Source organism: Chanodichthys erythropterus, chromosome 18 (genome assembly GCF_024489055.1).
Source record: "Chanodichthys erythropterus isolate Z2021 chromosome 18, ASM2448905v1, whole genome shotgun sequence".
Classification (NCBI taxonomy): Eukaryota; Metazoa; Chordata; class Actinopteri; order Cypriniformes; family Xenocyprididae; genus Chanodichthys; species Chanodichthys erythropterus.
The window spans coordinates 6771008-6788935 of NC_090238.1; the positions used below are offsets into that span (position 1 = coordinate 6771008).

A 17928-nucleotide genomic window follows, 5' to 3' on the forward strand; every position below is an offset into this window, starting at 1 on the left:
TTTTGCATTGACTATTTGTAATGTCTGTATAGTTTTAATTTTTATATTTTAGTTATTTTAGTACTAAAGTTAATGAAATTGAAATGAAAATGAGTGTTGCCTTGGCAACTAGCTGAAATAAAATATTTTTATTAAGTAAATTAATGTTTTATTTTATTTCAGTTAATGTTTATTTTATTTCAAGTGACAAATTAAAAAATGCTATTGAGGAATTTGTCCCACCCCAAAATCATTATGGAGAATTTGAGGGGAAATGTGTCATGAAAATAATACAATCTTTATGGTCCTAAAAAAAAATGATTGGAATTTTATAGTGAAATGTGACCTGGATATGCATGAGATTCACCCAATAATGGTTAAACATATATTTTTGATAAATGCAGTTTTGATTTTAAAAAAATCAGACCTGTCACAGCCATTTAGATTAGACTGGACACAAGTAAAAGTGGAAGACAGGATCAGATCCAGCCTCCAACTACATCTGTTCCCTCCACTGATATCCTGTCTTCTCTCTACAATCACTATCAATAAGAAGAAGTCTCAAAATAAATCAAAAAGTGTCAGTTTGTGTGTTTTAGATTGATTTACTTGTGACCCAATCTAAGATTCTGGTATGATGGGTGGTTAGAAGAGGCGATTCCATCAGAAAGACTGGGTAACAGTGTCTCTGAAATGTCCAGACGAAGACGATTGGAATTCTGTGAATTAGAACAATGGAATGTTAAAAAATTAAACTCATACACATAACTGATGTTCTTTGTTCAGAATTTTATTAAAAGAAAACAGTCAAGAAAGGTTGGAAAGACAATAGTAAATGAAGAAGAAATCAATTAATTTTGGGCAAACTATTCTTGTAATGGTTGGCATGTTAAATGACTTTTACTACAAAATCAATTAACTCACTGTTTTGGGTCTATCCAGAGGTGTCCAAGACTCTCTCCAACCAGATTCAGTGTTGAGGTCATCAGTTGTGTTTATGAAGCTACTGTTTGTAAAAGACATAACCGAGTTGTTCCTGAGCAAACCTGCAATACAACAAGCCACAGAGCAGCAGATGTCAAAAGGACACATATTATTGTTTGTTACTGTTATATTGCATATTTTTCTTGTCATTACTTGTCTTTTGTATAATGCTTTGGCAATATTGTAAAGACAATCATGCCAGTAATGTACTTGAAAATTGATTTACCTGTCGATGCGTTTCTTAAACGTAGCCTTCTCGAGGAGGAGCTTTGGCGTCCTTAAGCATGAAAAAGTAATTTATGTGAATAAAAATGTTTCCTTAATTCTAAAAACAGCCAATAAAAACAGTTTTATGAGCACCTGAAGGAAATGAAGATTTACACAATGATGCCTCAATATTGTGCATCTGACTTTGTAGTTTGTCCACCTGCTGGAACGCTTCTTGTTTCAGACTCCGCTCCTGATGAAGCTGACCCCTCACCTTCAAAATACAAAATCATTAACATTTTTGCATTTGGCAAACACTTATCCAAAACAACTTACATTGCACTAAAAGTGTACATTTCATGCATTCCCTGGGAACCAATGACTCTATAATTCTATACAGAAGCTTTTCTTCTAATAAAGAGTTCTGTCAGGTGCTTCATTCAGTATATAGAACTTTTTAGGGGTTCCCTTCATGGGATTTTTTTTATTAATTTAGTTTTCATTCATTTTAATTCATTTTTAATTTGTATGAATTAAGCAGCTTGTAAACAACACTTTCATGTTTAAGGGGTTATTTTTGTAGTTGTTGAAAAGGTGAAGTTAGTTTTATGGATATCATGAAAGCATCATAAAGCTTGCAGTTCAGACTCACGTGTTTGATTTGCTTGTGGTTGCGCTGTTGCCATAGCTCCGTCTCTTTGCTGTTTTTCTCGAGTTGTGCGCTCAGAGCCCTTAGTCGACTCTCTCTGTCCTCCACGTCTTCCTGCAGCTGCTCCAGGCTCTGCCTCCTCAGGCTCTCCAGCTCCTGTCGGCTTTGTGCGTCTCGTGCAGAGCGATGCTCCACGTCCTGCAACTTCTGAGACTGAGACAGAGGTGTACAATACTTCATTGTAATCCTTTTATTTTTAATATTTGGCATGTTTGTGTGCTGTTGCACATACCCGTGTGTGTAATAAGCAGAGTGTACGTGCGTTGAGCACCTGCATACAGGTGCATATTACTGCTATATTGCAACATTGATTTTAGACCAGGTTTTTGTTGGTCAATGGCGCAGTCGTTTTCAGTTGCCTCGAAATAGCAACACGCCAACAATGCACCTGAACACACCTCATTTTCAGACCTTCACGCCCATGGGCGCACAGATGAACGCGAGTGCATTTGCTATTTGCTGGACGTGAAAATGATAACTGCGTCTGACTGCAGCTAGCAAAAAAGACTTACATCGCGCCTGGCGTCGCATTGGACTGGGTGTATAGTAGGGCCCATTGTTTTCATGCTCTAATGCTAAACACTTTTGCTGCTATTGAGGTGTGATACAGGTAAAGTTAGGGACAGGTTTGGTGGTACGGGTAGGTTTAAGGGTTGGTCAATTTGATTACTATAAGGGAACACTGTTCAAACTGTTTATATTACATTGTTTTGATAATTACATTTTATTTTCTTGAAAAAATGATTTTTTTCCCATTGATGTATGATTAAAGGAATATCTTGTTTATGGTTGGGGCAATAAAAAAAATGTTTGCACCCAAATTACAATTATGTAAAATTGTTTTAGCTAAAGCAAGCATTTAGCCAAAATTAACTAACCACCCTTTACACAAGTGTTGTTACAGTAGCTAAACGTCCAATGTCCATAAAGGTACTAAATGATTTATAAACATTATTGATTTATTTAAACATTAATGATTTATACATTTTTAAACAAATAATATATTATCTATATATATATATATATATATATATATATATATATATATATATATATATATATATATATATATATATATATCTATATATATATATATATATATTGTAAATGTAAAAAACTGCAATAGGTAATATATGAACTGAAGTTTAATTAGATTTGATAGCATTTTATTTAAATTAAATAATGATATGTTAATCATCATGTAACCTTTAATAACTTTATTTAAACAATAACAAGCATATTATCTCATAGCTATTTGAATATACAGGTGCTGGTCATATAGTTAGAATATCATCAAAAAGTTGATTTATTTCACTAATTCCATTCAAAAAGTGAAACTTGTATATTATATTCATTCATTACACACAGACTGATATATTTCAAATGTTTATTTCTTTTAATTTTGATGATTATAACTGACAACTAAGGAAAATCCCAAATTCAGTATCTCAGAAAATTAGAATATTACTTAAGACCAATACAAAGAAAGGATTTTTAGCCAACTGAAATGTATGAACATGAAAGTATGAGCATGTACAGCACTCAATACTTAGTTGGGACTCCTTTTGCCTGAATTACTGCAGCAATGCGGCGTGTGGCATGGAGTCAATCAGTCTGTGGTACTGCTCAGGTGTTATGAGAGCCCAGGTTGCTCTGATAGTGGCCTTCAGCTCTTCTGCATTGTTGGGTCTGGCATATCGCATCTTCCTCTTCACAATACTCCATAGATTTTCTATGGGGTTAAGGTCAGGCGAGTTTGCTGGCCAATTAAGAACAGGGATACCATGGTCCTTAAACCAGGTACTGGTAGTTTTGGCACTGTATGCAGGTGCCAAGTCCTGTTGGAAAATTAAATCTGCATCTCCATAAAGTTGGTCAGCAGCAGGAAACATGAAGTGCTCTAAAACTTCCTGGTATATTCCTGCGTTGACCTTGAACCTCAGAAAACACAGTGGACCAACACCAGGAGATGACATGGCACCCCAAACCATCACTGACTGTGGAAAAGTTACACTGGACCTCAAGCAACGTGGATTGTGTGCATCTCCTCTCTTCCTCCAGACTCTGGGACCCTGATTTCCAAAGGAAATGCAAAATTTACTTTCATCAGAGAACATAACTTTGGACCACTCAGCAGCAGTCCAGTCCTTTTTGTCTTTAGACGCTTCTGACGCTGTCTGTTGTTCAAGAGTGGCTTGACACAAGGAATGCGACAACTGAAACTCATGTCTTGCTTACATCTGTGCGTAGTGGTTCTTGAAGCACTGACTCCAGCTGCAGTCCACTCTTTGTGAATCTCCCCCACATTTTTGTATGAGTTTTGTTTCACAGTCCTCTCCAGGGTGTGGTTATCCCTATTGCTTGTACACTTTTTTCTACCACATCTTTTCCTTCCCTTCGCCTCTCTATTAATGTGCTTGGACACAGAGCTCTGTGAACAGCCAGCCTCTTTTGCAATGACCTTTTGTGTCTTGCCCTCCTTGTGCAAGGTGTCAATGGTCGTCTTTTGGACAACTGTCAAGTCAGCAGTCTTCCCCATGATTGTATAGCCTACAGAACTAGACTGAGAGACCATTTAAAGGCCTTTGCAGGTGTTTTGAGTTAATTAGCTGATAGAGTGTGACACCAGGTGTCTTCAATATTGAACCTTTTCACAATATTCTAATTTTCTGAGAATTTGTGATTTTCCTTAGTTGTCAGTTATAATCATCCAAATTAAAAGAAATAAACATTTGAAATATATCAGTCTGTGTGTAATGAATGAATATAATATACAAGTTTCACTTTTTGAATGGAATTAGTGAAATAAATAAACTTTTTGATGATATTCTAATTAGTCTTGATTAGTAGTCTAAAAATCACTATATTCCAAAGTCAAGCACAGTAAAATCATCTGCTGAAAATTGTAACTGAAAATATTTAGGGAACAGGTTTCAGCATATTGGTTTACTTTAACATCTGCTGTGTTCTAGAGATTTACAAAGAACAATTAGAAAGGTGATTTTTGACAGGAATAGTTTATTTTTGCATCAAAAATACTAAAATTAGAAAATCTCTACTTTGCATTTTTAAAAGGCTCAGAACACTAATTTTTCAACTTTAAATTAAATTAAATGTGTTGCAGTTTTTTTTTTTTGGGGGGGGGGGGGGCACTTTTAATTGAGTAAATTATAAGTATCTATACTTTAACTTAAGTATAATTTATCAGTACTTTTTACAACCCTGGATTGAGATCATAATTAAGAAAAACTAAGTTAATTTTTAATCCACATAGATCTAGAAGCATCATAAATATATTTCAGGTACCTGTCTTTGTCTTTATTATGGATTGGTTTGCACACAGCAAAGCCGAAGTATGGACGTGAAGATGAGAAGGCTCAGGGTCGTACCTGCTGAATGATCTGTCTCCTGATGTGCTCATAGTCGCTCTTACATTGCAGCATGGCCTCTTTCACAGCATCAAGCTCTTGTTTCCGAGCAATCTCATTCTGCTCTGATATCATCTTCACTTGAAGAGCTTTGCTTTTACACGACACCTCATTCTGGACACACAGGGGCAACATTCAGTGTTACTACAGGCAAAAGAAGAGGAGAAAGATCTAACCAATGCCTGGGATTATTTAACATGTTATTAATACCAGTTGCCACTGCAGCAGCTCTTTTTGCAGTTTTTCTTGACCGATCACCAGCCTCCAGTGGCTAAAGGCTCTCAGTTTACACAGAAGTCCAGCCAGCTTGCTATTCTCAGCATAAAGATCTTCTAATACCTCTTTCTGAATAAAACAAAGATAATGACTGTAGAATCAAAGTCACAAAAGAGCGTTCCAAGTCACATTTCTTCCCAAAAATCAACAGACAAAACTGGAAATTATATTTTGCAAAAAGAAAACTGATCTCTGCAGTGTGTATGACTCTGAAATATGACTCTGAAATTTGTGAGATATTATTTAAACAATTTAACTTATGGCTATTCTTTTATGACCAAGCTTATTCTAGCAGTTTACCTCCTGAAGTGTGTGAATGAGGGTCTCATTATCATTGGTGGAAGACAATTTATTTTTCAGTTTGATAATTCTGTCCACGCCTTCCTTCCTCACGCTGCTCACCAGCTGTCGCACATCTTGGTCCATATTCATATGGTATTTGTCAAGACGTGACTGTGGACGGCATAGAGAGTTGAGCTAGCTGACATCACGTAAAAAAAATGTATGTTTTAATTATTTTAATAAATCAAAATACGCTTTTATAGATTTAGTCCATATGCCAACACATTTGATGGGGTCTTCAGATCAGGCTTACACACCTTCAGAAGAACACATGTGGAAAAGAGCTGGCGAACCAATTTGTCATTGCGTTCTCTGTGTTTGAGGTTGAGATGTTCATCTAAGCTTCGCTTCTCCTCCTCCAGTTGACTTAATCTTGCACGCAGAGCGGTGATGTCACCCATCATCCCCCGACACACATCCGCCACCTGAGATTAGACATGTTTACTGATAATGTAGTGAAGAATCGTGGTACTATATGCACAAACCTGAGTTTACCTTTCTGTAGGGGTCACTGGCCTGCATTTCTTTGGCTTCTAGTTCTTTAACATCCTGCAGAAACAGATTGTTCACAGTTGAGAAAGATGCATGCATCTTGCTGCACCTCTGCTGAATCTGTCACTTCACTAATACAAAATATTTCTATTTCAAAAACCTGCTGTTTATTTAAATGTTCTATTCATCAAAGAATCCAAAAAAAAAAAAGTCACACTTTAGTTTAGGGTCCATTGCAAAAACTATTGCAGTTTTTTTTCAACTGCTTACACACAAAATCCTTGTCACACAATTTCTGAAACCTGACACTCAAATAACAGAACAACATGGCAAATCTGCAAAACCACACTAATTCTCAGCCTTCAAGTATCTTGATTTCCTTTTTCAAACATAACCATTGTTTCTGTCCAACTACACATGGCTTTTCTTTCGTACTGTGTAATACTGTATTCACAATCACAAATGCTTTCAGTAAAACAATAAATAGTTTAGTTTCAATCTTGCTTTCGTGTTTACAGTGAATTTTTCAACATCTCTCTACCAATTACTTTCAATCTTGTACAGAAATGAAAGAAGAGCTTTAGGTTTTGAATAACTGTGTGTATATGCTATATCCAAAAATAGAATATTATGGCAAAGGTGTTTGCAACGTAAGACAAGAGATGTGTTTATGATATTTGAATGCACTGCTTCATTTTGCAAGAGATGTGAGGCATTTTGCATTTTGTGTGTGCAATTCTTGGATTTGTGTGTAAAGTTTTGGAAAAAAGAGGCAAAGTTTTGAAAATGTAAGCAGTTGAAAAAAAACGGTAACACTTTATTTTACAGTGTCATTGTTACATATATTACATGTACTTACCATAGTAATAACAGTAAATTATGCATAATTACATGCAACTAACTAATCCTACCCTAACCCTACAGTAAGTACATGTTGTTAATTAATATTACACAGTATTTAAATTTATAATTACACTGTAACAGTGATACCTTAAAATAAAGTGTAAACAAAAAAACTGTAACTTTGACTTTAACTGTAACTAACTCCTAAGTACTACTTATTAATAGTTAGTTAGGTAACTCATTAGGAATGTAGAATAAGGTCATGCAAAATAAGGCAATAATATTTGCTTTATAAGTACTAATAAACAGCTAATATCCCAGTAATATGCGTGCTAATAAGCAACTAGTTAATAGTGAGAAATGGATCCTAAATTTAATAATGTTACCAAAAAAAATGTATCATGGTTTTCAAAAATGTGAAGCGGCACAACTGTTTTCAACATTGATAATAATAAGAAATGTTTCTTGAGCAGCAAATCAGCACCTTAGAATGATTTTTTTTAAAAGATCATGTGACACTGAAGACTGGAGTAATGATGCTGAAAACTCAGCTTTGACATCACAGAAATACATTTTCAAATATATTAAAACAGAAAACAGTTGTTTTACATATTAATATTTCACAATATTACTGTTTTTACTGTATTTTTTTATCCAACAAATGCAGTCTTCCTGACCATAAGACTTCTTTCAAAAACAAGTAACAATCTTACAGACACCAAACTTTTGACTGCTAATCTAGGCGTACCTGCTCTCTCTGGTAGAGTAGTTGTTCCTGCTGTTGAAGGATGTGCTCATAAAACTGAGAATAGCTCTGGAAGATGCTCCGCTCACGATTCATTGTAGCACAAGCCAGGTCAGTCAGACACTGCTGCAGATGAGTGCTGGAGAACGTCAACTAGAAAACACTCAATGTTTATATATCAGTCTATTACAAGCTATATCAGTCATGGCATTGAACAATGCTATCATAATCCTACACTCTTTAAAATCAAGGTTCTTTATTCGAATTTATGGTTCCATTAAGAACCTTTCACAAAAGGTTGTGCCCCTAAGTTCCCCCTATAATGCTTTTTCGGATATTACCTTTCATGTAGTGTGTAATAACAGGGGCTTTCGAACCGGGTAGTTCTAGGAACTTAGTTCTATGAGCTAGCCGCCAGGGTGGTTCGCCGAGAACTAATAGTTCCCCTAAGGCCATTTTCCTGTTTGCATTCGCACCGCCAGTAGGAACTATGAAGCGCTCACATTCTCCGTCTTCATTAGTTTACGATTTGTTAAACAGCCTGTCTAATATGTTATTAGATAGAGCTGTTATACAAAGAAAGAAAACAGTAACGTTATATGAAAAAGTATTTTCCTCACTAGCTGAGCAGAAATACATAATAATTTTTTGCTTGGTCCCCTCAAAGTTGCGTTGGATTTTCTCAATTCGAGAGATCTATCTTTCTTTTCCATGTTTGTAGAGTTGGTTTGTGGAGTAAATATATAAGCTATAAACTGTGTGTAAAAGGCTTTTTTAAAAAAGGCAGGTGCCAGTGTTTTGCATACGTTCGGCCAATCAACATTCACTTCCGTCACTGGTAGTTCCTATAGTAAAATCCGGGTACTTCCACCAATAGTTCTAGGAACTATGAAAAGGTTCCTCTGGTGCGAAAGCCCCTATAGCTGTTTGTGAATGTAATTCAAGTCTCTTACTTCCTGCATGAACCTAAATAGGTTTGTAACACATTTGCATAATGCCAGCCTTTGGCCTTCATTGGCTGCCATGAACAACATTTACTTTGACCCAAAAAGCCCCTTTTGGGAAGCTTTGTTTTTAGTGAGAAATATTTACCTGTCCATCGATCTCACCCTCAGCACCGCTCATCAACCGCTGGATGAAATCCTCCACAATCTGAGGTCTCTCTAAAGAGACACTGTGTTTCATTGAAGGCCGTTTCCACAATTCTTCATTACATGTGAAGACAGCAGAAGAAGATTGGGATGAACAAAGCATTCTAGAAAGGACTACAGTTTTTTTAGATGGAAACATTATAATATCCTAAATATAGGACTAGCTGTGTTGAAGTTTATTGGCTTTCTAATGACAGCCTGCAGGGAGAATCAGGCCAAGCCCTAGTCCTCCCATAGTGCTCTTTGATCTCCTCTGGGTTCATGCAGAGGCTGCTGGGTACCTGCGGGAAGCCCCGTGTCATGCCGTGAGCGCTCCGACATCACTAGAGTTATTTCACTGTTAATCCTCTTCTGAAGCGCTCGGATCATGTCACACTCCGTGATCTCCAAGAGTCTCAGTAACTACAACAAACACAGCAAACATACTAAGATATCAATCAAAAGAATCACATCAATGAATTGTCAAAGGTTTTGTTTCATAGCTATATTGATTTAATGATTGTTCAGATCTTTGCTTCACAGACCCCAGTGTTTCAAAATAAAATGAGCAGGTTCACATCAGTATTAATGTAGCATTTTATCACCATTATAGTTTTTATTAATATTTTGAACTTTATATTTTCACTTACCATTTTAAATTTAGTTTAACATTTAGTATGTGCTTTTGTCTTTTTTATTGGGTCTTTTTAATATTACTGTTTAGGTTTAATTTATTTTAATTTGATTGTTAGTTTAGTGTTAGCTTTTATTTCTAATTACTAATTTTAGAACTTCAACTTTATATACTATTATAATTTATATACTGTTATAGTTTTTATGAATATTTTGAATTTGCTTTTATTTTATATTCAGTTATCAGTTATCATTTTTGTAATTTTGTGCTTTTGTCATTTTTATTATTATTTTTTAAATATTACCATTTAGGTTTAATTTATTTTTAATCCAGGTTTAGTTTTAAACCAGTTTTATTTTTTTTATTTATTCCCAGTTATTGATTTTAGTGCTACAACTTTATATACTATTATAATTTATATACTAATATAGTTTTTAATAATATTTAGAGATAGCTATTATATTTTAAGCTTTTATTTTTATTTTAGTTTATTTTTTTTATTATTTTTTTTGTTCTTTTGTCATTTTTATTAGTTACTATGTAGGTTTAATTTATTTTTTATTTCTGTTTTAGTTTTATTTCATTTTATTTCCAGTTAGTAATTTTAGTGCTTTATCTCTTACATGTAATTCAGTTAGTTGCCAAGGCAATATTTCCAATTTTCATTTAGTTCAAGTTTTTCATACAATATTTAGATTTTATTTTATTTCAGCTGTATTTCAATTAACAGAATATTTTCAATAGTTTGAGATTTAGTTCACGATAAAATCCCCGGTTCATGCACAGTACCTGCCATGTTTTGACTTCAACATCTGTTGCTCCAGGTGGTGGGACGACAGACTGAGTCTGAGAGAGCACAATCTCATATTCCTTCTCCTTATCCATCTGCTGGGCCAGTGCTTGCATGCTGGGAAAGTAAATCTCCACCCTACAACACAAGATCATGGGTCAGGTTAACACATACATATTTGTTTCACCACAAACTGTTATGAAAGAGTGTTTAATAGTGATGAAATGTTCATGACCTGTAAAGATGAGAGAAGTGTTTAAACAGTGCTGGGCTGTTTATTGTCTCGACACCCATCTGTCGTTGAGTCCAGCTCTCTTTAAAAACTTCCACCTGCTTCCAGAGCAGTAAAAATCCCCGCTGGTTCATCAGGGAGTCTATGGGGTCTTGAGTTTTAGACGCAACCTCCATTATTCTCTCCTCATTTCCCATGTTATCATTAAGGACCTGAAAAATGGCAATGAGTTAAATGCGCTTCAACAAACAGAGACGTATGAGCAACAAACATGAGACGTATGGGAATCGAACCCATGACCTTGGTGTTGTTAACACCATGCTCTACTGTTTTTGCTAAGATATGCTGGATAAACATCTCAATATCTCCAGATCAAGGCTATTTTAACACAAAATTATGTTTCTTTGAATTTATCTTCCAGTCATTCCAATTTAACTTCTGAACTGAACAAGGAGACAATTTTTAAATACTGAATTTTTCTTAAGCACTTCTCTATCAGACGTTGCTGTGATGTTGGTGTCTCCTGTGGTTTGTAGCCGGAGGGGTGCTGCATCTCTTCCACTACTGAGCACATCATCAATGATCAGAGATACGCCCAGAATCGCCCCATTAGCCTCCATTCTACAGCGGTCATTCAGATCACAGAGGCAGAGCTACAAAAAAACACAAGATTGCATGATCCTGATGCTAATGAAACAGAGGAAGACTTTAAAAAAAGCATTTAAGTAACTCACAAGTATGTGGGTAACCCACCTGCATGTAATGCTCAATAGGCGAGATGTCCCATATGATCAAAGGGTGGGATCCATGCATTGCAAGAAAAGATCTCCATGGATACAATTTTTGTGCCTAGAACCACAAATAAAGGAAGCAGAACCTGCTGGAATCAATATACATGGACATTCATCAACCTATCTCATGAGGTACATTCTGTGATGCTTTTGAAGGATGAGCATGTATATGCTGGACAGGCCTGGTGGTTTCTCACCTGAAGGCAGGTCGGTTCTAACGGCTGAGGAACAGGGAGAAAACTGGAAACTGGCAGCATGCTGTCACTCATGATAGGGAGGGCGTGGCTCATGTTTTCCCTCACACTCTGATAGGCTGAGAGGTTTCCAGAGGACAGGAACGCATCCCTTGTGGGAAGAGAAGAATGGAGATATTAGGCTTGTTCGAGATGCATTGGCGCCACGAAGACCGAATGGCATATGACATCAAAGTACTGCGAGAGCAATTCAAAAGCATAAGGAGTCATCTGCTCTCCAAACGCTCTTGTGGTACTTTGATGCCGATTGGTCTGCACAGCGCCGATGCATCTTGAACAGCCTAATATGTTTATCTGAATACAGATCAATGATATAATACTCAATTTTAGTTATTCAAAAAATATATATAGACCAGGGTTATTATAGTTAAATAAAACCATAAAAACACAACATTAACTGAAATAAAATAATATATTTTAAAAATGTAATATTTCATTTCAGCTATTTGCTAATGCAACATTTCTCATTTTCATCTAGTTTAACTTGATAAAAATGAATAAAAACTACACATATTAAAAAATAAAACTAATAAAATAGACAAAAAAACAACAAAATTACTAAACTTTAAAATTAAAATGTAAACGAAAAATATAACAATAAACACTAATTAAAAATGTTAATGAAAACTACAATAGTATATCAATGATACTAATATAACAACACCATCTTCTCTTCTGCAACTACCAGGAGATTGTTAATTGAGGGGGAAACGAGTATTTTTTAAATATTAGAGGTTAATTCAGGTTGTCAAATGGTAAAACCTAAAAAAGACAACCAACAAATGTTCATTATACTTTTATAAAAAATTAAACCTTGAAAAATGTCTAAAATGTTTATATAACGTGTACATTAAAATGTAATAATAGTTATATATTATTATATACTATTATTTTTACCTAATGGTTACACCACTGGATATTTCTTCAATGGAATTACAAAAATAAAAGTAAAATAAAAACATTTAAAACAAACCAGCATTAATACAAAGTTCACATCTCATTGGAACATGCATTTAAAACTAGATTTTTCACAAAATCCTAGTCTCCTCTATATCATCTCTAATACTGTGAAATCTGTCATTTTCAAGCACCTGATCATGTAGCGCACTGCGGTATCGAAGCGCAGGAAGAGCACATCCCTGTGTAGCTGCAGGAGCCGTCCGACATCCTCTGAACTTCTGGGCTCACAGAGAGAGTCAATCTGTCGCTGGACATCCCACAGTTCAGCCCCTTTGGACAAACATCAGAGTGTAAGGAAACACTGGGCTGGAAGTGACATAATATCAGCTAAAAACAGCACATTGTATATTTTACGAGATACGAGCCACACTGTGTGTTTACAGAATTATCATATACCGATGCTTTCTAAGCCGCCCCAGTCTGCTGTGAGCCTCTGAGCGCTGTTAGGACTGAAGGAAGTGTTTGTATTCCCCAGACGAGCAAAGCTCACCAAGTAATAGACAATGTCATGAAGAGCTGCGATAATCTGCAGTGTGTTTTGAAGAGCCTGGTGGCATTCCTGTAATAAGAATACGCAAATCACCAGCTGATTCAAACACATTAAGCAAAAATGAAAAGTGATGAAAAGTAATGCATGATTGTTTAATTTTCCAAAGAAAATGTGAGTGGTGACTTGATAAGAAAACTTCAACACTCATAATGCACTGGGCAGTCTGCTTTGGATACGCTTTTACTTCAGTAGGAAATACTTCTTGCCCAAGAGTTATAAAGGCGTCAACTTTACAAGAATTCAAAGAGTAAACGTTCAGCAGGAGAATAAAGATAACTCTGTAGAGAGAGGAGGCCTAACGATGCTCGCAGCAGCCAAGAATGTTCGCAAAGAGCCTAACAATTTAGCAGACATTAGCTGTGCTCTTGGAGCGTAAGCCTCAGCATGACGACTCTCTACATCGAGAGGAGACTTAACGACACCCCATGCATTAGCATATCTCGCAGGGAGCCTCACGGAGGGCCAAGAATTTGCAATTGCTATCCTAGTGGAGTTAAAGTGCCCCTATTATGGCATTTGAAAGGTTCCTATTTTGGTTTTGGGAGTCCCCAACAGCAGGTTTACAAGCATGCAAGGTCAAAAAACACTTGTCTTATAATATGCATTCTGGTCTTATAATATGCATTTATTTTTACCTTATTTGCTCAACGACTCCCAAATGATTCACTCAATGATTCATTTTTCCAAACCCCTTATTTGCGTGATGCTAATCTGCGGAAGTACTACGAAGTACAGTATACAGTGCTTGCATCACTTACATTGTATTATAATAATGATGGTGCTCCGCCCTGTTCTAACAATGAAGACTCAGAGAGGAAATAAGTTGTTTTATGTTTATGTTAGCGAACCTAGCCCTTGGGATTTGTTTTACAAATGACTCGTGACTCAGAGTCGACTCTTACTTTTAAGAGACAATAACTTTATATACGGTGCACTTTCAGATTTAAAACTTTGCAGGATGTTTTCAATCACTTAGAGCTATGTTACACACTACATGAAAGGTAATTTTCAAAAATCCATAATAGGGGCACTTTAATAAGAATAAATCTGGGTGCTTTTGTTACGACCCTATGGTTGTGTTTTGTTCTATTTCTGTTTTTCTGTGAGTGTCTCTGTGTGTGTGTGTCTGTCTAGGAACATCATCCTGATTGGTTCCTGCAGGCTGATTGATGTACTGATTGGTGCACAGTACTTTAAAAAGCATGTCATCACTTCCTCAACAGAGAGATCTTTTATTTTGTGCAGAGTATTTGGTTGTATAGTGCAAAATCTGTGTGTGTTAAGAGAGTTTGAATGTGTATCAGAGACTGAATCAAAATTGCTTTTTTTTTGAGGTACTTTGTTATATTTGACCCATCTGCCTGTTTTGACGCTGAGTTTGGATTGCCCTTTCAAATTTTGGTTGCCTGGCTGTAAATACTGATAATGTGGGAAAGTAGGGAGTTTGATGCCATTTTTGTTTATTGTAAACTGTTCAATCTTTGTTCGATCCAAAAACGGAGCCTACAACTCAGTATAACTGCCAAGTTCTGCTCTGAGAATGGAGGCCTCAATATGCTTGACTCTCTTAAGAGAGAGAAGGCCTAGCTACATTCTATATTCAGGGCAACTCTAAGGTGGCTCAGAGAGAACATACCACTTGGAATTGCATAAAAAAGGGTGGAGCAAAAAATGCCACTCATAGTGAGAGGGCATAACATGCTCCATAGAAGGCAGTAACTAAGGAGGCTCACTGAGAGCCTAATACTTAGTAAACTGTCTGATGTAGACAACACCTTCACAACCAGCCTCTAATGCCGAACCATCAGTAAGGCAGATGATGGAATAAGAACATGCTGCCAAAAACATCATAGGTCCAGCTTCAGGGCCAGATGTAAAAGTATGTCAAAGCCCCACCTGACCTCAGTCAGGGGATGGAAGGGGGGAGGGGGAAGGAGGCAGGTGTTATTTAGCCTCTGGGATGCCAGAGTGCTCAGAGCAATTACTCTGGATAACTTCCCTAAGATTCTTTTCTTCTCCCTCTGGTTTCACGCCTTCTCCAAGCTGTGCCCCTCGAAGGAGAGGGATCACGAGAAGCGGTGCTCACCTTCTGGTCTCGCCTCCAGTCCTTAGACTGGGATGGGCCGGCACTTTCGTGGCTTGAAGCGTGGACCTGGACCGGCACGTTATAAAGGTTTTTATAAAACTTCCAGACCAATGTGTGAATCAACGGATGTGCCGAAATGCTGTTTTTTCTCCTTATCCCCGATGTCAGCCAGGTTTACCCACATATGTCTCCCCATAGCCAGCATGGCTGCTATGGATCGACCGATCCTGGTGGCAGTTTGTTTTGTGGCACAGAGAGCCAAATCTGCGATACGGCGAAGCTCCTCCATCGCTTTAGGAGGCAGCCCCTGCTCCTGGTCCAGTTCTTTCAATAGGTCAGCCTGGTAGGTTTGCAGCATGGTCATTGTGCACAAAGCCGCCCCTGCCTGACCCGTTGCCGCATATGCTCTGTCATTCAGCCCTGATGTAACACACAGCAGCTTAGTTGGCAGAGACGGTGTCTTCACTGCGGATGCCTCACCAACCAACCAAGAGATAGCTAGCCAGTGTCTCTTCAATTGGAAGCATTGACACATAACCATATTACTGCATCCCCTCCACATCAGCAAATTTTACCTGTGAATGATGGATGCGAACAGAATATGGATTTCCCCAATAAGGGGAAGACTCTTGGAGGTAGAAAGGAAGAAGCTGGGCGGATATGTCCTGACAGGAAGCATTAATTGAGGTGGTTACGTGGGAGCTTGCGCTTCTCACGCTTACATGGCAGATCTAATCTTTACGTGGCACGAGACATAACATCCAGCAGATTGTCATATGCAGGGCAGGCTAGGCAAGGCTGCAATTGCTCAGACATCCTCAATCTCAACAGCCTCTTCCTGCTCATTGGCTTGAGGCGAGGAGTGCGCTCCCCACCAGATCAGACGTGAGAGCCAGCATGATGATGCTGTATGGTATTGTGTCCATTGTAGCGCATTGCATCGCAATGCCCCATTCACTTTGACATGTTCATGACCCGTTTAATCTTTAAATTATTCCTTGCAATTCTGTAAACAAAGCTGAATGTCTTTTCCCATGCAACGCATCAGTCATGGTCCCACACCAGCTAAACTGCCTCTTGCTCGATCCGCTACAGTAGCCGCGCCCCAAAATCTCGCTAAAATCTCTCAAAACTCTCTTAATGTTTGGATGGTGCCTGGGAGGCTCAATGTTTATACTTTGGGGGAAGATAAACCCATGAATAGTATATTAATAGTCAATGAACATAAATTTTGGGGTTCTTTTTTAACGAGAATTGGGACACTATGCCATGTTTATTAGTCATAGATGCATTTCTTACCTTCTCCTCCAGATTTCTGAACATGAGCAGCACTTCTGTGTAATGAGGGATGAACCACAGATTTACTAGAGTCTTTCCATTGGCTGATAACAGTCTTCTGGGACGAGGCTGAAATGTCCTGAACAGCCAGAAGCAGTTTTTATTTATAAAGGCATTTACATTGTGAACAGTAATGACTACTGTTTTATTCATGTATGAATTTATTTATGCATTAATGCATTATTTGTGCATTTAGTTTTGCATGCATTTATGCATTTTTTGTGCATGCATTCATGCATTTACTAATTTGTGTATTTTTTTGCATGCATTTATTTATTTTTCTTTGTTTATTTTGACTGTTTTCCACATTTGTAATGATACCAAATCCATCAAAACTTTGAAATATACATTAAAATATGCATTTAAATTTTATTTTTCTGTTACTTGAGAGTTAGCACTGTTTGTCATTTTGACATTCTTTGACATTGACATTGTTTTTCATTCACTATTCAGCCCAACTCATGCATTAACAAAATGACTTGTTAAAAAATTTGTATTGGTCCACAAAACTCAAGCATTTGAGCAAAAGCCAAATGATCAAAATGGTTAGAAGCTCAAATGCTTTTTAAGCACATTTTTCTGTATGTATTTTCTTCTATATGCTTTACCTTGGATCAGGACACAATCTGCCTTCTGACTGCAGGTCTGATCTGGTTTCGTTGGGTGTTCCCATCACAAAATGACTGTCACGAATGTGAGGAACCTCACAGAGCAGTGAGGTGAGACTGTGGCAAAGAGCAACAACCTGACCTCGGACACAACTCTGTGACATGCGCATGTTAAATCTGAAAGAGATACAGAGAATGTGCAGAGAATGCTTGTAATATAAAAATTTAGGTTAAATTCCTCCTTTTATAGAAAACAAAGTATGGAAAACATAGTCCTTTGACTAAACATACTTGTGACAGAACTCCAAAATCAATTTTCTCTTGATCCTGGCCACATCTTCCTATTGAAAGTAGAATGAAGGAATGAGGAACATTTCCATTTATTTAGCAAATCAAATCAGTTTCCTCTTCACGCTTGCCTACATACAGAGTTTAGCTTTAGCACACTCGTCTGTTCTTTCTTCTTTATAAATGCATTCAGCATTTCATCTCGAAGTCCCACTTTCTCCAGCTGAATGGACACAAAAGCACCTGCAAGCCTGAATTACAA

The 17928-nt window shown here is 37.0% G+C and overlaps 1 protein-coding gene across 1 annotated transcript; it reads right to left on the reverse strand.

Annotated features, from left to right (window-relative positions):
- Positions 1 to 28: 28 nt before the first annotated feature.
- Positions 29 to 17917, reverse strand: LOC137006943 (coiled-coil domain-containing protein 162-like). The gene is made up of 24 exons (XM_067368109.1): positions 17806 to 17917; positions 17670 to 17719; positions 17379 to 17555; positions 16732 to 16849; positions 13193 to 13355; positions 12928 to 13066; positions 11780 to 11927; positions 11545 to 11640; positions 11280 to 11444; positions 10795 to 11003; positions 10559 to 10697; positions 9438 to 9558; positions 9098 to 9210; positions 8009 to 8158; positions 6421 to 6474; positions 6183 to 6350; positions 5884 to 6036; positions 5518 to 5652; positions 5269 to 5421; positions 1823 to 2032; positions 1324 to 1444; positions 1190 to 1240; positions 904 to 1025; positions 29 to 698 (listed from the first exon to the last, which is right to left on the reverse strand). The coding sequence occupies exons 1-24, from the start codon at positions 17860 to 17862 to the stop codon at positions 585 to 587; spliced, it is 3126 nt and encodes a 1041-aa protein (XP_067224210.1). The 5' UTR covers positions 17863 to 17917; the 3' UTR covers positions 29 to 584.
- Positions 17918 to 17928: the final 11 nt, after the last annotated feature.